Source organism: Crocodylus porosus, unplaced genomic scaffold, assembly GCF_001723895.1.
Source record: "Crocodylus porosus isolate Cpor-Errol unplaced genomic scaffold, CroPor_comp1, whole genome shotgun sequence".
Lineage (NCBI taxonomy): Eukaryota > Metazoa > Chordata > Crocodylia > Crocodylidae > Crocodylus > Crocodylus porosus.
Window position 1 is genome coordinate 18,418,448 of NW_017728925.1, and position 26,221 is coordinate 18,444,668.

A 26,221-nucleotide genomic window follows, 5' to 3' on the forward strand; every position below is an offset into this window, starting at 1 on the left:
TACGCCTAATGCTTTAACCTCGTGCTCCGCTCCCCGGCGCGCCGCACCTGTCCCCTGCCTGTGGGCTGCCCACACCCCCGCGCCAGCCCGGGCAAAGGGAGGTGTGTGCATGGGCTACACACGCCCCCGTTGCCCGGAGCCTGGCTAAGGCACGTCTTTCACTCTCCTGCGACAGGTTTCTGAGGCGTGCACACAGGGGACCCCCCCCCACCCCTCCCCGACCCTGGCCCGGACCTGGACCCGGACCCCAGCGCTCTGCAGGCAGACGGCAGGACAGCGGGCCGTGGCACGCGGCGCCACGCCATGCCCTGCAGATGCTGCGCAACGCTGATGGACGTGTGCCACTTCCTTCCAGGGCGGGCAGGGCACAGGCAGGCAGGCCTGGGGGTGGAGGGGCTGGGCTGGCACGGCGAGAGGGTGGGGGGCAGCCCCGTGCTGGTGGGGCACGTGCCCCAAGCTTTCCCGGCACCGGGGGTGTCCCTCAGGTAAAGGGCAGGGGCTTCTCCTCCGGGCAGCACCGGGGTGAGAGCACACGGAGACAGCCTGGCCGCGGGACGTGCACTGCAGCAGGTCTCTGGGCGGGGGGGGAGGCACGTCTTCAGCCCCCCATCCTGGGGGAGGACCTGCTGTTTTCCCAGGTGCAAAGGGAGGGCCTTTTAGCCCATTCCTCACTTGGTGCCCGCTGCTCCCCTGCCCTTCCCAGCCCCCCTCGCTGACGGGACGGTCGAGTCCTGCGCCCTGTGAACGCTTCCTCCCCTAGCTTCCCCGAGGCAGCGAAGCCGCCTTGCCTCCCCCCGCGTGCCCGCCTGGCTGCAGCGGGCTGGCTGCCAGAGGAAGGCCATCCTCCGCGGCCATGCACGGGGGACCGCCGAGCGGAGGCAAGAGGAGCGGGGCAGCCTCGCACGGTCGTGCCGGCCTGTCCTCTCTGCCCCGGACCGTGCCGCCTGTTGTCCTCCTAGGCGTAGTGCCCGCAGCCTGGGCGTACCGGACTGCTCAGTCTCCTGGCAGAATAAATGCGGATTTTAACGCCCCCGGTCTCTGTCGCGGTTTTTCTGCGGGACGGCCTCCCCTGCTCCCCGTCGCCAGGGCCAGGCTGTGCCCCGGCCTCCCCCACAGACCAGGCCGGGCCATGGGCTGGCTTTTCAACCCGCGCCCGCTGCAGGGTTTCGGCTGCGCAGGCTCAGAGGACTCCATCCTTGGAGGGGTTTGAGACCGGGCTGCACAAAGCCTGGGCTGGGCTGATGTGGTCGGGGCTGGTTTTGCTCCGAGCAGGGGGTTGGAGTGGATGTGACCTCCTGCGGCCCCTTCCCACGCTCATTTTCTATGACGTGGGAGGAAGAGGGGTTTCCTTGCTAGCACCCCGCCTCCCCCCGGCATGACTGGCGAGACCCCCCAGCGCCCGGCGCACCATGTCAGGGGAGACGCTGGAGAGGCCAACCTGGAGGGTGGAAGACCGGGGGCTGCCGAGGCTGGAGAAGAGCAAGGGGAGCGTGTGTTTGAACACAAGTCCCCAACGCACGCGAGGCTGCGACGAAACTCGCTCACAGCCAAGGAGGATTAAGCACGGGAATGGATCCGGCCTAAGGGCTAGGGAGGCTCCATCCAGGCCGGCCGGCCCGGGAGCTGCCGCATGGCACCGGGGCTGGACGATGCCCTTGGGCGCGGCCGGTCCCAGCTCTGTGCCAGCCCTGCCCTGCCTCGGGGGGGCGGCCCGGGGGGCGCGCGCACCAGGCGCCGCTTGCCCGCAGCTCCCTGGGTATTTACAAAGAAGCCAGACGAGCCGCTCGGGTGAAGTGAACTGCAAAATTTATTACAGTGGTTTGCTCCTGACAAGGAAGGGAACAGCCACCTCCTGCCGGGGCGGAGAGGGTCAGCGGCCGGGGCGCAGGAGGGAGAGAGACACTTAAGGACACTTCTCATTGTCTGAAAAATAAAACAGCTTTTCACGCCCGAACCAGATCCCAGCTCTCGAGCTGCACAAAGTACGAAGTGAAACCGAACCACGGGCCGGGAGCGGGAAACGCACTAACAGGCTGAAAGGCAGAAACGAGCATGCTCTGCTGCATCTAACAAGCGGCTGGGACAGGAGCTGCTTCCAGCTGCCGGGGAGGCGCGCGCCAGCCGCGCCGACTCCTGAGCGCGCCGCGCCGTGCCGTGCCGCGCCGCCGGCCCTCCTGGCCCAGAAGCGAGCGCCTGGGGTGGGAGATATACTGGAACCAGCGGTTACAAGGGACCATCACTCACCACGAACACGGAGGCATCGAGAAAGGGCTGCGGGCGCGCGAGCACGTGGCGGCGGCAGTGGCGACGGACCTGTGCTGGAAGGGCGGCAGGCCCGGGCAAGAGGCGAGGCCGGGAGGGAGCCGTGCTCGGGTCGCGTCTGATGTCTGCAGCCGGCCCCGCTCGCCGCGGGGGAGGGCTGCACTGGCGAGCGTGGAGGCGGCTTGTGCACCGGGGCCAAGAGCGTCCTGGCTTCCTGCGGCCTCGCCCCAAAGGGGCGCGCGCTTGCTCACGGAGGTGCTAACCGCTGCCGACTGCTCCGTCTTAGCCGGGGGAGCAGGGCCGCGCTGGCCGGCCAGCTCCCAGCCCTCCAGCAGCCCCGGGCATGTCTGTCAGGGGGGTCTGGACCCCAGATCCGGCGCCCGCAGACATCGCAGGGGAGCGCGGGCGCCTTCTCCGCTTGTGCCCCGTGGCGTCTCCCTGTGCCCCGCGAGCCCGGCACGCGGGGCAGGGGCTGGGCCGGGTAGGACAGTACCGCCGAGGGCACTCGCTGCTCCGTGCCGGGGCAGTGCCACCAGGCTGCCAGCCTGTCGGTACATGTGGTGAGGACAGACGGCCTCTGCAGGGTACCTCCTGCTCCCGGTCCGGGCCCTAGTGCCTCTTTCAGCCCTGCTTCTCCCTCCCAGGAGCCGGGCACCCTGCACGGAAATTCAAGGCATGGGTTAAGGGGAGACCTGCGCTGCTGGAGCATCCCCTCCCCGAAGGCTTCGCTCCCCGGGGTCCACATAGACCCACGGGGATCGGCACTGGGGGCGGCAGTGGCTCCGAGGGGCCACCCTGGCAGGCACCACGATGCCCTGGGAGACTCGGCATCGCGGCGTGCTAACCAAGCAGGATCGGCTCCTTGGGGAGGAGAGCACCCCGCTCTGGCACATCAGGCCAAGCTGGCCCGGAGGCAGAGCCCGTGCGTTATCTAACTGCTGACACTGCCCCATCTGTCATCCCGTTGCTCGCTCACCCCTCCCCGCCTCCGGCCTTCTCCCGTTTACTCTGGGGCAAGACCTGCCCACCCCCAAGCAGCACCCATGGGCTGGCAGGCTTGCACAGCCACACTGCCGTGGCACCGTGGTGGCAGGGCAGGGTCACCCCGGCGGAGAGGGACGGCTGCCGTGCAGACCCCGCCGGCGGAGGCGAGCCTGGCTGTCTGCTCCCTCCCAAACAGAGGCAGGGGCAAGGGCAGGATGCTCGTGCTGGGTGGCCAGCTCCCCGCACAGCACCCTTTGCCACCATCCCCCTCCTGGGGGCCCTTCCACGCTGCTGACCCCCAGCCCCGACTTCTCGCTCCCCACGTGCTCCACCCCACCGAGCAGAGCCGGGCGCCGTCGCTGAGGAGGCAAGCTGGCCACGGAGCCCTTCCCCTCGTTCCCTCGCCGTGGGAGGAGGCATCCCCAGGACGCTTCGCATTAGCGGGCAGAGGGGCTGGGGGCAGGTCCCTCCCAAGAAAAGGCAGCTTGAAAGGAACATAAATAAGAGACAAGCCATAGCGACAAGCCAGTGGCTGGGAGGGGAGCTTGCTGCCGGGCGAGGGGCAGGTCCTCGTCGGGTCAGCCCGCACAGGACAGGGCAGGGCGGTGGCAGAGCTGTGAAACCAGAGTTCCTGTATATTAAAATAAATCCTCTGAAACTTCCCAAGAGTCCAGTTTCAATAGCAAAGCTGGGGCACGGGGCCGGCCAGCCCTCGGTGCCCGCAGCGGGCGCCACCGCTGCAGTCTGTCGCCTGGAGGCCGCGCTCAAGTCCGCTTGGCATGCAGCATTTCGATGAGGAGGTTGTTGCAGGGCACCTCCCCACTCAGGTGCTTGTGGTACAGGTACTCCTCGGCCTGCATGCTCAGGGCCCGGATCTCGGCCAGCCGCAGCAGGAGCTGCCGGAACTTGTCCGTGGCGTGCGGGTAGTGGCACACGGTGTACTCCAGCAGCGCCGCGTTGGCCTTCTCCTGCGCGTCCTTGGCCAGGCTGTGGTTCTCCAGGTATTTCACATCTGCAACGGGAACACGGGGCCCGGTCACTGCTGCAGGGAGCCCGAGCAGGGACGCACCCAGACAAACCCAGTGACGTCCCCACGCGCCCTGCCTGGGGACTTCGCTAGCAGTTACCGAGCAGTGGCTGCGGGACGCGCGCACGTCTGACCCTGCCTGGCCCAACGGCCTCAGCCTGCCCCCAGCAAGGAAATCCCTGTTTCCCCCCGACAGGCAGCCCCGACTTACGACCTGGTGTCGTCCCCAGGATAGAAGGACCTCCCTGTGCTTCCCTGAGATGCCACTGCAATGGAGATAATGGGCCTGGCGCCTGGGTGCTGGGGATTTCCACTAGCGCGCTCTGAGCAGAGCCACGCAGGGCACCGGGGTCGCCTGGGTGCAGCCAGAGCGGGGGGAGCAGAGCAGCTGCCTCGTCGGCAGGCTTGCAGAGCTGAGAACTGGCGCGCTTCTAACAGCTCAGACACGCCGATGGCCGAACGTCTAGGAGGGCTTAACTGCCTGATGCACCGCGGGTTTCCAGTGTAGGAACAGAGCTCAGCTGATATGGCAACCCCAGTCCTCTGCACAGCGCCGGGGTCTAAACATTGCCTGGACCTGGCTGCTCCCCAGGGAGGGATGCATCCTGCAGCAGGAGCACTGAGTCTAACCCTAAACTCCGCAACGCTCGCCCAAGGATTTGAATGGACGTGGCCATGCTGCAGCTCCCAAGGGAAGACTCCAGCAAAGCATCCCCTGCATGCAAGGGGAGGGAGCACAGAGCAACCCACCAGCTCTGCTTTGCCCCCCTCAGAGCGAGCCCTTTGGTGCGCTGGACGTGCCACAGGCAGCCCCCGCCTGCGGAGCAAGCCATTGCCATGCGGGCATGGACGTCCCAGCCACCGCAGGCTTCCCTGCCCCGTGACCTGAACAGCCGAGCTGTGCTGACCTCTCAGGGCTCATGGACCCCTTCCCACCTCCGCCCCTGCGAAGCCTGATGGGCCAGGGCAGGGTGCCCGGTGGGAGAGCCACCGTCCAGGTAAGGTGCAGAGCCAGGGGCACGGCCACCGCCCAGTATCACCGGTCCCTCGGGGGGTTATCCCGGGTCAGAGCCCTGAGGAGCACAAAGCACACGGGGCACTTCATTCCCGTGACTGCACTGAGCTCCCGAGTCAGCGTGCAGGACGGTTTAGTTCACGCGCGTGTCCATGCACCCTCCTGCTCACTGCTCCTGAACGAGTGTGCAGTTCCCAGCAGGTGGCAGGATGCTATCGCGTGCCTCCCAGTGAGCAACACACATTTTCCGTTTTCCTTTGGCTAAATAAATCCCAGCTTTTTGAGCCGTGTAACACGGTCAAACCAGCCCCCTGCTCCCGCGGCTTTGGTAAAGCGACGTTATATATGCCTGCTTGTTTTTGGATACCAGGTAAACCCCACAAGGATTGTATCTCAGACCCCACTTCCAAGAGACCTTGCTCTAAACATCCTCGCCGAAAACATTTGGGGCTACCGGCTTTAGCAGATTTACTGTACTAGATAGAGTTGCAGCAACAATCGCCATTTTGCCTGATAACAAAGCTGTTGTCTGTGTGCGCACGTAGCCGCTGGCTGCACCAAACCCAGTTCAGGTCAGAGATTTCAGCTCAAAGCCATCAAATCTGAGCCCTGGGAAGTGTCGGAGCTGGGCCTGAGCCTTGAGCGCAGTGGTTTGAAGGGCTTGGGCCGACAGGTGAGAGATCTGCCCGTGATAAAACACAAAGGATTGAGGGGTCCCTGGAAGAGGACAGGCTCCTTTGCAGAGCTCGCACCTCCGTGCTAAAGGGAATCGCTCACGGAAATCAACTGGGGGAAGAAACCGAGCAAGGTGGCGCCGTGGAAGATGGGCGCAAATCTCACCCGAGGATAACTCTGCGCGCCGCAGGGGGGCAGGGAGGGGGTAGATTTGCCCCAAAGACTAAAGATGACCTTACAGCAATAGAAGATCAGGAGTTTTTGCTCCATCTGGATGCATTACAGCTTCCTAAACACAGGTCAGAAAGAAAAGCAGCGGTGATGAGGCCTCAAGAGCAGACAGCGAGGAGGTGGTGGTGCGATGCACAATCCACCAAACTCCTTCCCGGACCCTCGAACAAGCCGAACGAAGCGAGGTTTGGGAGAGGCGGTGGAGCCCGCATGCAAGAGGCTGGTCAGAGAGTACTTGACCAAACCAAATACACACCCAGCGGCCTGCCCGGGGGATGAGCACGTTCCAGGAGCCGCGGGCCCGAGTCACTGGATGGCGTGACTCGGGGGCCGGGCTGAATCGGGCAGAGCGTGCCCGCGGGGCTCCGCGTCGATGCCTGTTTGAGTCAGGCGTGTGGCCTGCGGAACGGACGGTGCCCCTGGACCGGAGCAAAGCACCTGCAGTGGGGCTGTCACCTGGCAGGAAAACCAGATGAGGGACCCTGGCCTGCCCACAACCGCCCTGCCTTGCTCCAGCCGGGCGCCCGGGGCCTGCTCAGACCGACTTGCCTACAACCAGCACCTACTCCCCCATCTAAAAGGGGGAAACCGGACTGGCGCACCAATCGGACCGAGTGCCGGCTCAGCGAAGTAGGTGCTGCCACGTTGCTGCCTGCTCAGCACAGGCACGAGTGCAAGCAGGGAGGCCGGGTGCCCGCTGGGTCCCAGCAAGGGAATCCAAACTAGTGGCAGAGGTGATCTCTTTTATTAGACCAACTAGATGTTTGCAAAAATCCTGCAAGGGAGTGGTGCAAGCCCCATCACCCAATGCCTCTGCACAAAGCCTGGGGGAGCGCCGATGGCCTGGTGCAGGGCTGGGCAACAGCATGACCTGCCGGGTCTTTCCCCACCTCCGCGCTGGACAGCTCAAAGCAGCCGAGGTGCGTGCACCATGCCCTTCCCTTCCTGCCGCACATCTGCTCTGTGCGAGCTCGTTGTTATGAAATCTCTTTATCTGCATAAGGTTATTCTGAATGTCATAAAAAAATGAAGTTATATTGATAAATGTCAAACCTACACCCTGAGTTGGCTCAACAATAGCTAGTTCTACTTGATGAACTCACCTGGTTCTCAGAAAGACCCTATTCATGGTTTAATTGAATATTTGAATAATCTTTTCATTCCTGCAAAGAATAAAGAATGTTGTCCAAATAACATTGACTCACTTCATTTAGAGACACTGCAGCAGTTGCAAAGACTCTGTCCTGTGACAAAGCAGCCCATCACACATACAGATATGCCTGGGATTATTTCTATGCCCTCAAGTGTTCTTCCTATTCACAGCTCCTTTTGTTTGGGAGAAGCTGCTGATAAATTGCAAACGCTTAAGGGAATGTGGGCTATAAAAGCCTCTCTTCCTCCCCTCCCCAAGAGTAGCTGCTTCATGAATGTAAGTCATGAAATCGAATGATAGGTCAATCCATTAAGGCTCTATTAAGCCCTTCTGTAGAACAAAGCTAACCTGTGCCATCCTCATAAATATTGCTATTTTGAGAAGTCCTAATTTTAATTAAACCTCTTTACCTGCTCAGGAGAGAAATCTATTTAGAACTCAAATGGCAGGCTCTTGTGTGCATGGCTTGGCTTTGATTGTGCTGTGGCAGAGTGGTAAATGTGGAAATTCTCTTGTTAAAGGCAATTACATCCCACACATAATACGCAATCCCGTCCTCTACAGCTGAGCCTGCGAAGGGCAAATTATTCCAAGGGGCTCTGCATTACGGAGACTCGGTCGGGCCGGGGAAGAGTGACAGGCGGGGACGTGCAGCCCATCTTCTGCCCCTCCCTGCCGCTCCGAACATGCCACGGAGGCAAGATTTGAACGTGTGGCCAGCTCCGGGAGGCTCCTGCGCTTTGCTGACAGGCATGGCACTGGGGTTGCAATGGACATGCCCACGCAGCAAAGGGCATCCATGCGCCTCGGGGACCTCGCTGCAGAGGGGCTATGAATAGCAGAGCCAAAATGCCACCACCTGCCACCCCTCTTCCCCCAAGCTGGCAGTGGCTCTACCACCTCCAGCCACCCGCCCTCCTATTTTGCAAGCCGGGCACTGTTTGTGCCTCAGCCTTATCACTGTTTAACCAGCAAATTATCTTATTTAATTTCCTTGGACTTTAAAGCAGCCTTTTTTGAAAGAGGAAACAACGGCTGGGGAAGGTTTGGTATGGGCTCTCGGTGCCAGGGCCAGCTCCTTCTCACCGTCTCGCAGGGCCTGCCACGTCCACCCGGCGAAGGCACGCGGCATGTACGCAGCGTACCTGACCGTCGGCGCTTCGCGCGTGCAGAGAGAGGAGAGAAGAGAGCAAATGCTCACCGGCCACACTGGAAAAGCCTTGGCCTGCCAAACAGCCCGGGTCAACCAGAGCTGCCAAGCTCACCTCTGTAAAAAATATCCCACGGAAAACAACTAATCACTAGTCCACCAGCCGTGGCTGTGGCTGTGACTGTGCAAGGGGCCTCAGAGAGCTAGAAAACATCCCTGGAGTCAAGTGCCTAAGTCTCTTGGGTTTCTCTGAAAAATCTCCGCCCGGCCCCTCACCTCCGCTGTGGTCAGACTGCTTCACGCAGGAACATTAAAGGTTTCACGAGCGATTTGGAGAATCTGTCAGGGCACAACTGGTGAATCGGGGAAGACGCTATAAGCGGTTGTGCTGCCTCCGCCTCCGCCTCGAGGGAGCCAGGCAGCCCTGAGGACAGGCCCTGCACGCCCCCGTGCTCACACGGTGCAAGCCGTGGGGAAGCCTGTGCATGGGATGCCTGGAAGAGCAGGGAGGCCAGCGCGCCCCAGACATCACGTGTGATGCAAGGTGCCTCCAGGGTCGTGTTCGAGCCCTGGCTGGTTCCCCGTCATTTGAGGGGGGACGCGGACACCCCCTCGGAGCGCTGCGGGCGAGTCAAACCTGCAGAGCCGTCCCCTCCCTCCAGACTAGGGGGTCCTGCCTTCGCCGTCTCCGGCAGGCGAGTGGCCTGCTAAGGTGGGCAGCTCTTTAACCATCCCTGGGATCCTGGCACACGCCTGGAAGACAATTAGGATATGATGAACACACCCGGGATCCTACTGCACTATAAAGCTGCCTCTGGCTGGACACAAAGAGTCCCCTGGGGGCAGGGGCCCAGGTCGACCTTTGCAAAGAGAAGAGGCTCTGACGGACGCACTGGCCCTGGTGACTGGCGGGTCAAGTCTGGGGTGACAATCTGGGACCCACAGAGGGGCTGGATGTCCACAAAGTGCAAGCCCTGGTTCCCTAGAAAATCAGCCCCTTGGGACATGAAACCACAGGACTCTTACAAATCTCAGTTTTCGCTCATTCCTTTCTTCCCCCCCAAACACACCTGTCCCTGAAGGCCCCCGCATATCCCGGGAGGCCATACAAGGCACCGCAGGCCTGGAGGGCCCTACAGGGAAGGACTACGGCCTCGTGGGCCAACATGAGACCTGCGCACACTCTCTCCACTAGCAGCTCTTGCATTAAGATGCTGATCTGCCTGACGGGGCAGGTGGGAACGGGAGGTCCCAGTGCAAGCGAGCACCATGAGCCCCCCCGGCGGGCACCCAGGGGCCCGCCGGAGCCATCCAACATCACCAAAGCAGCAATGGGAACGTGACTGCTCAAGGAAGGGGGAAGACAGGGCAGGGTGCAAAGAGGAAGGAGAAGGGGATGGAGGGGATGAGAAAGGAGGGGGAGAAGTCCTGGGCTGGAGGGAATGAGGGGGAGGAAGAAGGCCCCAAGCCACGCGGGTGATGCTGGCTCTCCAAGACCCCTTGACGGTGCCCAGTGGTGCCCCACACGCAAAGGAGCACCGGCCAGGCGGGGTGCAGACCGGTCCCCTCTCGCTGACCCCAGCGTGGCTTCGGGAGCAAAAGCCTCGACCCCCCCAAGCGAGCGGGTCCTGGCGGGGGAAGGCAGCGCGGCCCCTGCTCCTGCCTGCGCCTCGTGATGGGCCCGTGGCAAGGCGATAATTAGACACCTGCAAAAAGAAACTTCCCAGATCAATAGCAGCTGCTCAGCCGGGCTGCCACGGCGCCGGCCGCCCGCGCCGGCTCCCGTCCACGCGCATTGCTATGGTAACCACCCGGGCTGCACAGACGAGCCCGGGACTCGTGGGGACAGCCACCCCCCCGGCGCGGATATTGTGTCTAGGCCAGGAGCGACGCGCGGGGCGGGCCGCGCTGCTGGACCGCAGACCGCGGGGCGGGCCCCGGGCACGAGACGGAGGCCCGGGCTGCCCGTCCTGGCTCTGACGCAAATGCCGCCAGATAGGGCCCGCGCCTCCTCGGGGGACTGTCAACACGGGTGTTTTGCAGAGCCCTATCAGCCGGCTTGTTCCGCTGCCCCGGGCAACAGCCTCGTTACCAAAATAGCCCTCCGGCCGCTCGGCCCCAGGTGGGATCTCGGCCGCTCCCTCGGCCACGCGGCACTTCCCCGCGACGCCATCGCCCCGTGCCGACGCGCCCCTGCCGGCGCCGGCCCGGGCAGCCAGAGGGGCACGAGCGTCCCCCCGCGGCATGCCCGGGCACGGCTGCTCCCCTCCGGACCTGGGGGTGAGCCCCGCCCAGAGCCCCCCACAGCAGCGGTGCTGCCCCCCGGAGAGGGGAGCGGGCAGGCCCCGCGGTGCCCCTGGTTCTCCTTGTTCCTTACAAAGTGACAAATCTTTTTCTCCCTTTACAAAGCATTTTGCCCGGCGACTGCTGGTGCCTGGGCTCCCGGCAGCCCTAGCGCGGGTGGCTGGAGGAAGGAAGGTCCCTGGCTCTCCACCCACTGCCAGGAGCCCGGGGCAAGCCCGTGCCATCCAGCCCCCCATCCTCCACCTGGCCCCCGCAGACCGAGACACTCACCGAGACTGAAGAGTATCAGGAACTTGAGGCAGACGAACTCCTGCCGGTCGACCTGGAGGGAGTGCATGTGCAGGACGAGCTCCTGGGCACGCAGGACCAGGTTGTTCAGGATGGAGCCCGCTTGCACCGCCAAGGTCGACATGTCCACCTGGGAGCACAGGGAGGCAGCGGGGCTCAGTGGTTGCAGCAGTGCACGCTCAGCAGCACCCGCAGGCTACGCCGGGGCACCCAAAAGAGTGGACCTGCTCCAGGCTATCCGTCAGACACCGGAGGAACGGGGGCCGGATCCCTCCGTTGCTACGGCCGGATTCTCAGGGGCAACTGCAGCCGTGGTCAGCGGGCAGGGCGAGCGTGGGGTGCACAACGGAGGAGCTAGGTGGATTCACCCGCGTAAGCCCACCGCACACCCAAGCGGGCACCCCCGCCCCCTTGGGAGCTGCCCCCCGCCACGCTTCGATCGCTGCTGCAGACAGGAGGTGCCGCGCTGAGAGCGGCGCTGCCCGTGGCGGCTCCGCTCCGGGCACGCCTGGCTGGTTCTCACACCCGGCTTCTGTAAATACAGCCACGGCTGTTGATGTTTCTGCTGAGAAACATCTCGCTGCAAGCCCAGGAATCCTCCTGGAAGCCGAGCCGAGCCGGAGCCGGCTGCCGGGGCCTCGTGGACACGTGGGTCTGTCTGCGAGCCGCTGTTTCTCCCTCGTGGCATAAACAATCCCGGGCCCAGCACAAACAACGCTGCGGTCCCCCGCCCGGGCCAGCCCCGATCCGGAGGCGGCGGGAAGGAGGGGCTCTCGGCAGAAGTGAGACAAAAGTCACCCGTTTCCCCTCGAGCGAGGCTGGCTCGCGGCTGGGACCGGGGCTGCAGCTGGGTCTGTAAAGGCTCCTGCCTGCAGCGCTCAGCTCAGACGTGCCCGCGGCGTCATGGCCTGGACTGACGCCCCGAGAAGCCCGGGGCTGCCCGTGGCCCAGCGCCCCCGCGGAGAGCCGGGCGCGGGCCAGATCTGGGGCTTGGACTTGCCTGCCAGTCCCGGATTCGGCCCTCAGCCTCCGGACCCCTGCCCCCGGCTGGGAAACGCCAGGCAGGGCCGTGCTACCTTTGTCCTGACACGGGTGCTCAGAGATGTCAGGGGCTGTGGCTCTGGGGACGGGAAACGTTTCACTGCCAGCCAGTAGCCTGCAGGCAAACCTGACCTCCGCTGAGCCTCCACGGGGCTTTCTAGCCAGGGGAGGAGAGCACGAGGGCAGAAGCAGTGCCGTACTGGGTCAGACCAGCGGCCCATCTGGCCCGGGGTCTGACCGTGGCAGAAGTGGATGCTAGACAGGGGAAGCAGGGACTGGATCTCTCTAGCACGGCACGAAGTGGCAGCCCTGATCTCCATCAGCTTCCAAAAACATGAAAGCAAGAAAAAAATCAAAGCAAAAGAGCATTTGCCAACCTGGATGCAAGCTAACAATCGGACAACTGCGAGACGCGCTGGGATGGGGCTGGCCCCGTGTCCCCCAGGTCGGGGCAGGCCCCCGGCATGACGGCACTAGCTGCAGGAGCGCCCGGGGCCACGCCTGGGACTGGGGAGCCATTTCCCGGCGCCGCTTACCTCCTGGCCCGTGACGAGCAGCAGGCTGTGCTCCTTGCCGTGCTGCACCTGCCTGTAGATGTGGTCGAACACCAGCAGCTCGCTCCAGCAGTTTTGCAGCAGCTTCATCTGGTCGCCCACCTGGAGCAATGCACAACGCAGCCGTCAGAGCCCCGGGCCCGCTGGAGGACGGGGGCCCGCCCCGCACCGTGCCGAGGGGTCAAACCGGGTCCCGGAGGCCCCTCGTAGGAGGTAGCCCCGTCCTGTCCGGCATCCCCCCCCATTCCTGCATTTCCGTGGCTCGTTACCCTGGCACGGACAGCAAGTGCCTGGGAGAGGCAGGAGCACCTGGGCGTGACGAGGCCCCAGCTCAATGCTCACGTGCCCGTGATCCCTCGGGAGCCCCCTTGTCTGCCCCGTCGCAGCCCAGCGCGGGGTGGCCGGTCAGACGCCCGGCTGGAAATGGTGTAATAGGGACAGGAATTAGGAACGACTGCAACAGGGGTTAGTTCAGCGCCGTCAAACTGCTGTCAGGGCAGAGCCGCGCGCCACTGCCGATCGCCCCGCGCGGGGGCTCGCCCGCCCCGGGTGTGCAGGTGCCGGGGGGGCTGTACAGCTGTTCCTCCAGCCAGGGAACAGACCCCAGCCCCCCCGACAAAGAGCTCGGCTCGTGCAACCTGCGAGCCCACCCCGGGCTCGGGGCAGACACGGAGAAGCACCGGAGGAAAGTGCCGGCGGCGAATGCAACCCGCTGCCACGAAAACCTGCAACCGGCCTGATAACATGAGACCTGCAAATGGCTCCTGGCCTCTGTCCCCAACCCCATGACGGGCAACCCCGTGAGTCACTTAGGTGCCGGGAGCCTCCGCGGTCACGCTCGCCCCGGGCTGGCTCCCAGACAAGTCAGCTCCTTTCACAAGCTCGCTGTCCTTCTTATCAGTGCCGGTTTTCCCCCGCCAGGCGAGACTCTCACCCAGCCCAGGCACAAAAGTTAAACAAAATGATGCCCCAAAGAATGGGGCGTTGTTGCTGCACACAAAGGGCCTGTGTTTCCCGGGGCAGCGCTTTGGATACTTTTTCCGGTGAAGAATACAGTGTCCATCCATCCCCTGCACGGGGATGTGGGTGCGGAAAGCCGGCTTTGGAGACAGGCATTGCACCAGCGCCTTTTAACCCCGCAGCGCCCAGCGGGGAGCTCAGCTGGGGACGGGCGCTTGGGCGGGCACACGTGCAGCCCTCCTTCCGGCCGCGTGCAATGCAGAACGAAGAGCCCCCCACCCCTGGGCCAAGCGGCCTCTTCCTCCCACAGCCGCTTTCCCTGGCTCCGCTCGCCTGGCCCGGCTGCTGCGGCCACCCCAGCCACAAGCGCAGCACGGTAGCGGAGGTGGGCGGGGGCAGTGGAGGGGGCACATGCTCCCTCCGCAGGGCTCGGGGCACCACAGACATCCTGGGGATGGCTTGGCTCAAGCTTTCCCACCAGATACAGGGGCACAGACACGCAGCACGACGCAGACCAGCTCTTGGTATTTAAGTGTCCCCCATCGTCCACCCCTGGGTACCGAATTCAAGGCTTGCAGCCACGCTAGCCAAGGGGTGCACGCAACTGGAAAGAGCAGCAAAGCAGACGGGCCCGGCTGGGCCAGGAAGTCAGCAGCAGCGTTAGCAAGAAGCAGACGAGCTTTTGCAGTTTTTTCGTTCTCCCTGTGATGGCTCCAGCAGCGTGGGCCGGGAGGTAGGATTTGGGGGCAGCCCCTTCTGACTGGGGGCATCGGGGAGCATTGCCTAGCGCTGCCAGATCTTGCAAACTTGCGGCTCGTGCTGCAGGAGAGGATGGAGTTTCCTGGGATCCAAGTCCCTTTCGTAGTGGTTAAAAGGAAGTCCCTGGCCCTGGGGGCGGCAGAGACGGGCTGGCAAACGCAACCCAAAGAGGCTCTGAGCAGGATGGCACGTGAAAAGAAGCCACAAGTGCACTTGATTTAAGCCAGGCCTGACTCGCAGCAGTTGAAGCTCCGAGGCTGGCAGAAAGCGGGCGCAGGAGCATGCCGCGGCTCCTCCAGCCGTGTCTTGGGCAGAGCTGGCTCTTACCCCTGCCTGGCTGGCCCCCAGCGTGTTTTCAGGAAGGGCTCCGACTCCTGCTCAGGTGGCTCTCTGCCCCTCTGGAGAAGTCACCTTGTGCACACGAAGCCCGTGCAACGGTGCGCGGCATGCACCGGACTCAGCCCCACGCACGCACCGGGGCAAGAGCAGTGGGCAGGGCGCACCCTGAGCTCCTCCACAGAGCACATATTCGGGTTGCAGGGAGCGACTTGCAAGGCCATTGCGCTTGCCGCTTTTAATAGAGGGAAGACAAATGCCGTGCCGTGGAGCTGGATAATATCGTCATTCTGCGGAAAGGGCTGCAATAAACCAGCAGCTGCCGATCGTGAAGGGAATAGAAGTCAGATGAGAAAGAGCTTTATGGTCTCTGAGCCCCGCGTGCTGGGGGAATGACATAGGTTTGCTGCTGAGGGGCTGCGCTCGGAGTTAGGTCTTCGGAGAGAGGAAGAGACAGGGGCAGGCTGAGTCTCTGCAAGCTTCTCACATCCCCTGGCTCAGCCTACGGCACCCAGCTGCCCGGGGCCGGTCTCTGCAGGCAGCCCTGCCCTGCCCTGCCGCATCGTGCACCTTCCAGCTCTGCCAACGCACCGGGGACCCGCTACGAAGGCGGCATCCCCGGCACGGCTGTAAACACCTGCAGAGGCCCCAGCAAGGCAGGGCCTGCCCAGATGCTCCGAGCTGCTGTACAACAGCAGGGGCCGTGTGTCCGACTCCAGCTTGGAGGAAAACGGGCTGCTCGGTTCAGACACTGCACTGAAACCCCAGCGGAAGAACTGCCCAAGACCAAACCCAGAGATTGGGGCTGGGCAAATGCACAGATGCGGCGTTCCCTTTCAGATGGACCAGAAACGCCTCGATTGATCCCGAATGCCAGGATCACAACACAATGCTCCTCTCCAGGTCGCTTAACCCCTCCTTCACAACCAAGGTCCGTGCGGACCGCGGGACACCAGTGCCGCGCAGGCAGCCCACGCAGGCCGGGGCGCTGCAACGTACCAGACCAGCACATCCAAAATGAAGAGCATCCTCATTTCCAATGCTTCCTCGGGGCTTCCTGAGCAGGCCTGTTCCCAAAACCCCTCCCCTGAAGTCACAAGCAGTCCCGCTCCCCTTTCTGCCCATGTTCCCACTCACTGACATGAATGCACCTGGCTCTGTTCGCAGCGCTGCCGCGGGGAGACATCCTCCTTCCCCGAGCATCGTGCCTGGCTCGAGGGGAGTGCAAGCTGTGCAAAGCAGGGACGGGGCTCGCAGCCCTGATGTGTGGGGAGTGGGCACGGAAACACCGGATGGCGTAAGCGGAGCAGAGTGGGTTTGAACTGGGCTCCGGCGCTCTCCTCTTTCCACGGCCTCTGCACGATTTAGTTCAAAGACTTGTTGGTAAGAAAGGACCGCAGCCCATGTCAGCATCCTGCCCTCGCTGCCTGGGGTAGACCGAAGCCTGCTCACAAGAAAAGGACTTTTAATGGATAGCATATTTTTAGCTGAGCAGGCTACATGTAACCTGTTCACAAAACCCAGCAACAACAGATATTCCACGGCACGGTGATCATCCCAGCTGTTGTTCATCAACAAGAACATTCTTTTATGACTAAATAAAGGGGGTTTTTTTCCTTGACAAGCTGCGAGCTCTACAGAAAAATCCATTTACCTGTGATAAATGGTGTTTGGAAGATAAAGGGCTGTGGAGAAAGGGCAGAAGCTCCTTCAGCCGGTACCACAGAACAAATGACCGGGGACTGGGTGCTGTGAGGAACAGGCCCGCATGCTTTAAACGTCTCGGTAATGTGCCTGCCTAATGCACTCGTCTCCGAAGGCCTGGGTTCAAAGTGTACAAAGCTCCCGTCCCCGGCAAGAACAATTCCCCCAGCAACGGGAAGCCCCTTGCAATTCTCCTGCCTTCCAGAAAGCAAGGTGGGATTTCAAAACCTTGAAAAGTATTCAGCTTTCCCCATTAGCCACAGGGGCTGTTTGTTTTTAATGAAAATGCTTGACAATTGCTTGCTTTCCCTTCAAGCCGTATATAGTTGCCTGGGAAGTGCAGAGATCGGCATTCTGCGCATTCCTGAGCTTTCTGTCACGAGCAAGATGCTTTCTGCCACACAAATCTTAAGTGAAGATGCAGCAGAGAGCAGCTGCGGCACCGCGGGATTGCACCTCATTGCCGCTCCCCGCGACTTGCCGAATGCCCACGGAGCAGACCTGGCTCCACAACTCGGCCACGCCGGCTCCCGTCCTCAGACCGGCCCTGGTGAGGGCTGCCCGCGCGCACCCGGCGGGCACTGAGCAGGACCCGGATGCCTCGTCACGGGTGTTAGCTGCACAAGCCACTGCTTTCTGCAGGAGCTGCAGGGCCCAGAGGCTCGAGCCATGGGCTGCTGCTCACTTACACATCGGCCGGAAATGCTGCCTGCAGATAACCCCCCTCAAGCGCAGGCACTCTCCCCAGCCTGGCACCCTCATCTTCCTCCTTCTCGGCCCAGCCCGGCCGTGCTCCTTTTCTCCCAGTTCCTTTCTGCGGGCTCCCACGGACGTCGCGCTCGGGAACGCCTCCCCCAGGACTCTGCATGCCCTTCTGGACCCTGGCACTCAGGTCTGGCCACCTGTCCCGGGGCAGCCGGCTGATCTTTCCAAAATCCCTCCCGCAGCCAGGAAGCCCCGAGGCTTGGAAGTTGAAGCAGGGGGAGACTTTCAAACTCAGCAAAACCTGACGCTGGGGACGCACTTTGCTTTGCAGAGCATGGGGACGCACCAAAGAGGCGCCCAGCACTCAGGGTTGGGACACCTGGGTTTGACCCTCGCTCCGGTGCAGCCGTGTTGCGTGACCCAGGGCAAGCCCAGTCTCGGTCTGTGTGACAACACTGATGTAGCCACGGGGTCGGGCACGTCTCGGATGCCCTTTCCTCACAGCTGTCCTTACTCCACCGAGGCCGTGGGGGCCGAAGCACCACGTGCTGGTAGAGCCGGGCTGTACCGCGCACGGCACCCACCCTCGCCCTGCCCCGAACAGCAGCCGGCCCTGATCCGGCCAGCTGCGCGCTCACGTGGGCAGCACGCGGTTCGTGTCGGAGAAGGCACTCGACCATTAGAGCTGCTGCCGGTCTAAGAACGACACTCGCCGGCTCTAAATTTCAGCCCCGGCAGCCTGCCGCCCCCTGACCCCGCTTTTGATTTCTCCCAGGAGCTCAAGGTCTCTGTGAAAAGCTCTGCAGCCGGCACAAAACACGGAGGAGACAATGGCATCCTCAGCGCAGGCTGCGAGACCTGACCACGCTCCCCCTTCCCGGCGGCGCTCGAGCAGCCGGCGCTCTGCAGGTGCTCGCCGCAGCACGCGCACCGGCAACCCCAGCCCAGGGGACAGGACCCCTGTGCCGCCAGGAGAGCTGTGACTGCTGCAGCCATAGGAGCATTGGAAAGGAGGGCTGGAGAGGTCACCTAGTCCAACACGAAGGCAGGACCATCCCCGTCGAGTCGCCCTAGAGCGGTATTTGTCGAACGATGTAAAACTGCGCAAACAACCTTGTTGCACAACTACAAAGCACGTTGCCAAAGACACCGAGGACACCCCCGGGAAAGCAGGAGCTCTCAAGCTCACATTCATCCCGCTCCCAGCAACGCAGGGTAGCAGGAAGGGGGCTCTGAGCCCCGCGTCTAGTCGCGGGATGTGGAGCTGGCTCGTGCGGCAGCGCAAGGGAACCATAAGCTGTCACTTATTCAGCAGCTGAGTTCAAAGCCTGTGGTCCGGGAGAGTCTGGCCACATGTGCTAGCAGCAGAAGTGTCTAACCCTAGGCCTCATCCAACACTTCTGGCAGGAGGGAGTTTGCTGGCTGGTGCACGGGGCTGGCCTTCGCTGTGCCTTGCAGCAGGGAAGCCATGTTGGAGAGAGCCGCGGTGCTGGCGAGGGAGGCAAGAAAGTGCAGCACGGCCTTGCGCACGCGCAGCCCCCTGTGCATTGCCAAGCACCTGGGAGGGAAGACCCGGCAGCTCCCACCCCCAGACGTGGAGACCGAGGCGCAGGAGGGGAGGCGGTCTGCCCACAGCTGGAGAGGCAGGGGCAGGACCCAGCTCTTGGCATCCCCCGTCCATTTTTCGTTGTTCTGACCATGGGAACGCGACGGCCGCGGGGTGATGGCGACCCGAGTCCGACCTGCTGGGACTCAGGCCAGGCTCCCATGGGCGAAGGACCGCACCACCAAACCCACTCTTGCTGCTGGGGGGAGGCCAAGGGATGGATAAGGGCCAAAAAAATTAACTCCCCCCTGCCTGTGGGAAACAGTCCCTGTGCCCACCCGAGCCTGGTTGGGGTGGGGGTGACGACACCAGTGCCTTTTGAAGCACCGAAGCCGGCACAGATAGTCTTACAGGTTGCATCTCCTGGGCCTTTGCCCAGCCAACTTGGACCAAACTCATTCTGGGCGGCAAGGGAGAAACTGCTCACCCGTGGCAAGGGACACGGGGCTGTCAGACAGCTTCCCTGGCGTGGCCCCAGTCCTCCCAGACCCCTGCAGCTCCCGGCCGGCCTGGGGCACGGGCTGGGGGCCCAGGCGGCCGGTCAGGGCCAGAAGCTGCAGCAGCGGGGAAGGGGGGACTCGGTCATTGCAGGGCCTGCACGAACCTACCGGGCGTGGCAAGGAGAGCCCACGGCCCCTGCCCCCCACACTCAGCGGGCTGCTGCAGGGCACTGCCACTGCCACAGTGCACAGCCCTGGGCAACTCATTTAACCTCTGCCTCAGCACCAGCAAAGCTGAGCTACGACTATCTACTCTGAAGGGCGTTGGACCGAATCAGTGCCAGCAGCACAGGTAGCGGATGGGCCTAGCGATGGACCAAAATGGCAGGTGCTTCATGGCAAGGCCTCCTTTCCGAATGTCGTACAAAAATACTTATCCTTGGCTTTCTTTCCCTGTTCTCTCTTTTCTAGGGGGAGACCATAGAAGGGGGAAGGAAAAGAAAACGGGGGAAAAAAAATGGATGGTATTTATCTGACACCAAATTAAAATTTTCTTCCAAAAATGAAATGATCACGCTAAAAAGCCGTCATTTTATCCTGTTCTCAGATCTTTCTTTTTTTAAAGCAAATGTTATTCCTAAACCCCAGGTTCAATGAGGGCTTCTCGGGAAGCCGGTGGCACTCAGGGCATGATCCCAGGCCTAATTAGCCAGAGGGGCTCCTCGTTTGCATGGGGCGCAGTTCGTTTGTATGGGGCGCAGCCTACCCAAGCTCCCAGGGCGGTACAGGGGCACCCCCCGCGGAGCTGGCACGGAGCGGCTGGCTTTACCCCAAGGCCCTGGCTTGCGTGGCAGTAGCTTCCCCACGAAACCAAGCCCCAAGTCTCCATTCCCATAAGCCTCTCCGCGCAGTATGAATCCCTCCTCCCCGCGCAGCCTGGAGGGAAGACATCCCCGGTCCTCCGGGGTGGAAGTGCCGCAGCCCAGCAGGGTCCCCAGGATGCGGCCGCTGGGAGAGAAGTTGCAGAAGCGGTTGTTTGGGAAGTCGGGGCGAGGAAACCATTACGAGGGGCAATTATTGGGTGAAAGCAGGACATGTCACCTTGACAAGTGAGAAGTGGGAAAGGAGATTGCTGTCTGCCCCTGCCTGACAATCAGAGCCCTGCAGAAGTGCAAGGTGTTAATGGCCAGAGGCAGCTCCCAGCCCCCTCCGGTCAGAGACCACGACGACGGGCACCGCAAATGAAACGCTAGCATGGCCGTCCCGCTGCCGAACGCGCCTCCTCGGGCAGCTGCCAGGGCCTGACCGGCAGCGGGATGCCGACAAGGACGACTGGATCAGCAGAGCAAGCAGGCCCCAACCCAGCGGCACGGTCTTGGTCCCCGGGCCCTGCACCCAGCGGCACCAACAAGTCTGCCGAGCTCAGGCTGGCACGACGCGCCACGCAGCCCCACCGCTCCATCAGCCTCCCGGGCGAGGTGCCGGCACCGCCATCCCAACGCAGGGACCTCAGACCGGGCAGCAGGGCAGGGGCGCCATCTCCCTGCTGGCAAGACCCCGGTGCCCCGGCGCGCTCCTACCCGCCCAAGGGACACGCACGCGGCGGGGAGGGCAGAGCTGGCTGGCGACCGGGGAGCGAACGTGCAAAGGGACGGGATTTACGCACGAGGCCAGCCATTTCTAAAGCATCCCCGAGCAGAAGGAGAGTTCAGATCCGCCAAAAATGCTCTGGCGGATCGTCAGGAGATGGGGTCGAGATGACCCGGGTGCGCTAAAGCCAAAGCAGTAACCAGCTACAAATGGGTTTACCAGTGGCTTCAAAAATAAAACAGACCCAAGGGAGAAGGGAGGTCGGTGCACCGGCAGACGCGCGGGCACCGCGGTGCGTAGCGACCCCCTGCTCTCCAGAGCCCGGAGATCCCAGCCCTGGGGCTGCAGCGAAGCCTGATCTGGACGAGACCCCCACCCAGCACGGGGCTGCAATGGGGGGCCCAGTCCAGACCCCAACCCTGACTCTGCCCCTCGTGCCTACGGCCTGAGAAATAACTCGGGGCAGGGACCGGTGGGGCCCCCTCCTCCTGCGGGCCCGGGTCTAGGGACAGCATCTCGGGCCCGGGGGACGCAGCACAACGAGCCGGCCCTGCCCGACGAAAGGACGCCTCGCCCCGCAGCCGGCGCTTCGGGGAGAGAGGCAGAGACACACATTACATCTGAAAGGACAGAGTTGCCGGAGCCTCCTGACCCCGCACAATATATTTCACCCCCGGACCATATTTTTCTTCCGCCGGGGAGATGCCGCAAATCTTCTCTCGAGTCTTGACACATCTCATCTCGCCTCAGTTAAAGTTAGTATTTATGGGCGTCAGCGCTGACCTCTCCCCCCGGCACCCGCGCCCCTGTGGCCGGCTCCCTCGCAGGCCCTCTATAAACAAGCAGGCCCCCAAATCCCCTCTTGGCGAGCGGCGTTATTAGTCTGGCCTCCGAAGGCCAGCGCGGTCCGTAATTCTCCGCCTGGTGACACGAGATGAACACGGCGGCATCACTCTCCCCGGCAGATTGGCAGGCGGGCCCTCGTTTGTCAGTGGCCGACTGACAGAATTACTGGCCCTTAAATGAAACGATATATCTGGGAAGTTAAACCTGTTTTCAATCCAACCGCCCCGGGCCGCCGGGCGGACGTGGCGTGCGAACTGATGTCAAGAGGCCATTAGCCCTGGCGCCCCCCCGCCGGCGTCCTTCACCGTAACACCGCCGCGGCGCCGGGGGGACACCGGGCGGCCCCCGGCGCCGCCCATCTCCCCCATCCCGCCCCTCGCGGCGCGGCGCCGGACGGCACGGTGCTGGGCCCGAAGCTGCCTGCGGACGGCTCTGCGGATAACTGGTCCACAGCCCCGGCTCCGCTCTCGCTCGCCGGGCACGTGCAACGCGGGGAGCGCTGGCCCTCGCGACTCCCCGGGCAGGCGGTCCTCGGCGGTCGAGAGCCGCCTTTGAGCTACTAAGGAAGAGGGAAGATGGCGGCTCGCCCCGGGCCGCGCCAGAACCGGCGGCTCGCCGAGCCGCGAGGCCACGCAGGCATCTCGCCCCCTCCCCGCGCTGCTCCCGGCGCAGGCGGCCAGACGGCCGGCAGCTGGGAGAGCTCAGCCCGCCGGCGAGCCGCCCGCCCTGTCGCACTCGCCGGGGAGGGCAGCGAGCGGCCTTGCGGGGCGCAGGCGCTGGACCCACCCGGCGCTCTTGCTGCCCCGTCTCAGGCTTTGCAGCACTCTCTGTTCCCCAAAACGCGGAGCAGAGGCAGCGCCAGGCACACAGCGCCGCGCACGGTTGGCAGCGTCCAGCATCCTTCCTGCCCCCACGCCCAGGCCCTCGAGCCAGCTCCTACCGCCGGGGCGCTGAGGCAGGCGCGTGGGCACGGGCGGGGGCTCGTTCCCCGTGCAACAAGCCAGCCAGGCCCCGAGGGGTGCCCCGAGGGGCTTTCAGCAAAGGCCGGAGCCGGCACGCTCCGCCTTGCAGCCAGGGAGCGGAGAAGGGCCATGCCTGACGCTGGGCCAAGCGGCTAAGAGCAGAGGGGAGGTGTAGAAAGGGTGCAAGTCCCAACTCAGGCGGCTGGGGAGCGGTGGGGCCAGCAGCTGCCCCCGGCTCCTCTCCGGGTTGGGACCCAGGCCAGCTGGGACTTGCAAGGGAGCTGGCCGCTGGCTGGCGGGACCCAGGACAGGCCCTGGAGAGTCCCGGTGGAGGCAGCTCTCACCTCACAGCTGGAGCCGGCTGCCTTAGGCCGCTGATCTCCGAGGCCCTGCCGGCGGCTTTAGGGGAACACCATAAAGCCAGCGCCGGCGGGAGCTCGTTCACCGCACGGGAGAGCCATTCGCTTTGACGTGCCGGGCGCAGCGGGGAGGAGAGAGCTGCCCGCCGACGGCTGCGAGCCTGCAGAGCCGGCGCTCTGGGCCTGCTGCATCTCCGCTCGCGGCTGTCCCCCAAGCAGCCACGAGCTGCTGCCGCGGGCAGCTACCTACAAACGCTCTCCCCGGCATCCTTTCCTCTCACCCCGGGTCCCCAGTTTGCGGTAGGACCCTCCCCCGGCAGGCAGATGTGCCTGTGGGAAGACGCCCGCCCTCGGGGCACCGCGCAGCCGGCCTCCAGCGTGGCTCCAGCACGGCAAGGAAACGCGGGGAGTCTCCCAACTTCTGCAGCTCCCAGAGGAACGGGGCGCGTCGGCCCCGGGAGCCGTTCCAGGCGGCTACCGCCCGGGCTGGGGCACCGCTGGTGCCCTGCAAAGCGCTACCCGTCATCCCTGTGCGGCAAATTGTTCTGGTCGGAGCCCAGCTGGACACTTCCCCCACACGCGTGCAAGGCTGGCAGATGCCCACCACGCGTGTCCCTGGCCATGCCTCGGCTGGCCGCGTGCCGCTGGGGCTGGGGTTTCCGGGAGCCTGGGGCCTGAATCGCATTGTTTGCGCAGCCCTCTCGCTGCCATTGTGTCACGCATGCCACCCCGGGAGGAAGAGCGGGTCTGCTCTCGCGGGGAGGAAAGCCATATTGTAACGGCGCACTCAGGCTGACAATAGAGCTACAAGGCTACCCGGCCGCGCAGCCACGGTTTACAATATCTCCTGACAAACAACAACCGCCCTGTTCCCAAAACTCACGCGGGAAACTGATACGATTGAAAAGCGCAAGACCTGGCTCCACAATGCCGCTTCCTGGCACTGTCCTGCGCCAGGAGACGCTATTTTAAGTGGTGAAGGGCATGCCCCGCTTGGGGCTGGCCACAAGGAAGGGGCCGCCTCCCGAGACGGCGTCGAGAAGCGCAGAGCCGCGTGCCGCGCCGGGCACGGGCAGGCCGCGCAGCCCCGGGCACAGCCGGATGACGTAGCGGGCGCCACGTTCCCTTCCCATTATCAGCATGCAGCGCCCAGCTCAGAGGGCACGACCCCCCAGACCGTCCAGCATTACAAACCCCTGGCTTTCTGTGGGGAAACATTAAACCCAAGGCCTCGCGGCTCTAACGAGGGCTTGAGGAGACTTCATCAGGACAGGCAGCCCAGTGCCTCTAGCCACACCAGAGCCAGATCCCGGGCAGGACTCGCGCCCTTCTCTCCACCTGGCATGCCAGAGGAGACCACTGGAGACCCCAAAAACTTTCAGGGGGAAGAGCAAGCCCAGCCCTGGTGCAACCGTGGGTGTTTCTGAGCTCATTTGACTGCACCCGCAACACCGACATATCCCGAGCACAGCCAGTGGGCACCCAAGCGAAGCCCGCGGCGTGGCCCCGGCCCCCCGGGACAGCTCAGCCCCGCTCTGCCAGCCCGCTCCGGACCTCAGCTGCAGCTGGCCGCAGTCCCAGCCAGGCTCGCTGGCCGCAGTGACCCCAGCCACGCTGCCGGGCGCTAATAGGCACCCACCCGACGGCATCGATTTTCCTCCCAAGGGCCGAGGAGAGAATTGTCTCCGTTATAATTCCTCAACGTTCCCGTTTTCAATTATATCTAGGGCCCGACGCGGCGCTCGCTCTGCTAGTTATTGCCTCGACACCTGGCCCCTGACAGTGATGGATCTGAAGCCATTAGCCCCCGGGAGACAGGCTGGATTGTTTCGTCACCTCTGCTGCGCGGCGGCATCGCCAGCCCCGCTCCGGGGCGAGCCCCGGCGGGGCTGGACGTGGCCGGAGAGCCCGGGAGCCAGACACGCCCTGCCTCGTGCCCCTACCGCTCCGGCCGTCACCGGGACTGCTGCCCCTTGACGCCAAGAGCAGGACTGGCCCGAGGCCCTCCAAACTCATGACAGCTCCAAAGCCGAGCCAGCGCGCGAGCTGGACCGCACCGCGCTGAAGGAACGGCGACGCGTGCAGCCGTCGGACCGGGGCAGCTCTGGGGCTCTCGTGCCCGAAGCCCCCCGCCGGCCGGCCGTGTCCCGAGTTCAGCCGCTGAACAGCCCTGGCGCTCCCACGGCCGTCCCGTTCCCCGCTCCAGGCGGGCAGGAGTCACCCGCGTGCCCGCCCGCCCTTGCCACCCGGCAGCCCCGGCCCGAGCGAGCCACCTACCTCCAGCTCCTTGAAGAAGATGCAGCTCCGCGCCCACTCCACGATAGAGAAGAGGGTCTGGTCTGCCATCTTGCACATGAGGCTGAAGGTGCTGAGCTTCTCGTGCCGGCCCTTGCCCTGCTCCTGCTGCAAGCAGGCCAGTATCCGGGCCTTCACCTGGGGCTCGTCGGGCTCCAGCTGCAGCAGCTTGAGGATGACCTCGGGGATGTCGGGCGGGGAGCTGTTGGGGTAGGCATCGGGGTACACGTAGCCGGCCACGGACTCGTGGGAATTTGTGTAGGGGTCCGGGTACTCGGACTTGATGGTGCGGTTGGGGAAGGAGGGGTAGTGGTAGCCGGACAGCACCCCGTGGCTCGGCACAGTCACGCCCAGGGACGGGGTCCCGTAGGGGCTCCGGTCGTAGTCGACGGGCGTGAGGGCGGCCGGGTTGGGGGGCAGGGTCTTGGCCGCGGCGTGCAGGCCGTGGATGGTGGAGGACAGGTTGTAGTCACTTGGCACGGGGGACACGATCTGAGGCACAGTCTCCAGCTTGAAGCCGTTGGCGCGGATCAGAGCCTTCTTCTGCTGCTTCAAGGCCCGGTCTCGCTTGTACATGGGCCCGAACTTGTTTCTTCCTCCTCGCATCCGGTCTGCACGCACAGCTGTGAGGGGCAGAGGGAAAGCAGGGTCGTCGGGCCGGGCTGCGCGCAAAGCCGCGACCCCGGGCCTGAAGCCCCCGGGAACAACCCCCCTCCCCGGGCTGCTGCGGGTCAGCTGGGGCGGGGACAGCGGGGACGTTTGCTGGGCATGGGAGGGGGCCTGGGGCAATAGGCAGCCGAGCCGGCCTCGGAGCAGGGGGTCCAGGGCCCGCCCCCCCTCTCCCGGGCACCCTCCAGGAGACCCAGGGGCTCCCCACTCCCTGCCACCCCCAGCCACCAGAAAGGAAGGAAATTAGGTTTTTACCTCGTGACTGCAGAGAAAAAGCTGGAGGATGTGCAGCCAGAAGGCAAATAC

The 26,221-nt window shown here is 63.8% G+C and overlaps 1 protein-coding gene across 1 annotated transcript; it reads right to left on the minus strand.

Annotated features, from left to right (window-relative positions):
- Positions 1 to 3,093: 3,093 nt before the first annotated feature.
- On the minus strand, positions 3,094 to 26,028 carry NR5A1 (nuclear receptor subfamily 5 group A member 1). Its single transcript, XM_019541028.1, has 4 exons — positions 25,229 to 26,028; positions 12,667 to 12,786; positions 11,072 to 11,219; positions 3,094 to 4,258 (listed from the first exon to the last, which is right to left on the minus strand). The coding sequence occupies exons 1-4, from the start codon at positions 25,850 to 25,852 to the stop codon at positions 4,011 to 4,013; spliced, it is 1,140 nt and encodes a 379-aa protein (XP_019396573.1). The 5' UTR covers positions 25,853 to 26,028; the 3' UTR covers positions 3,094 to 4,010.
- Positions 26,029 to 26,221: the final 193 nt, after the last annotated feature.

Coding starts and splice junctions, on each gene's coding strand:
- NR5A1 (XM_019541028.1), bottom strand. CDS start 25,852: ATGCGAGGAGGAAGAAACAAGTTCGGGCCCATGTACAAGCGAGACCGG. Junction 12,787..25,228: donor TCTTCTTCAAGGAGCTGGAG/GTAGGTGGCTCG, acceptor GCATTGCTCCAG/GTGGGCGACCAGATGAAGCT. Junction 11,220..12,666: donor TGCTCGTCACGGGCCAGGAG/GTAAGCGGCGCC, acceptor CTGTGCTCCCAG/GTGGACATGTCGACCTTGGC.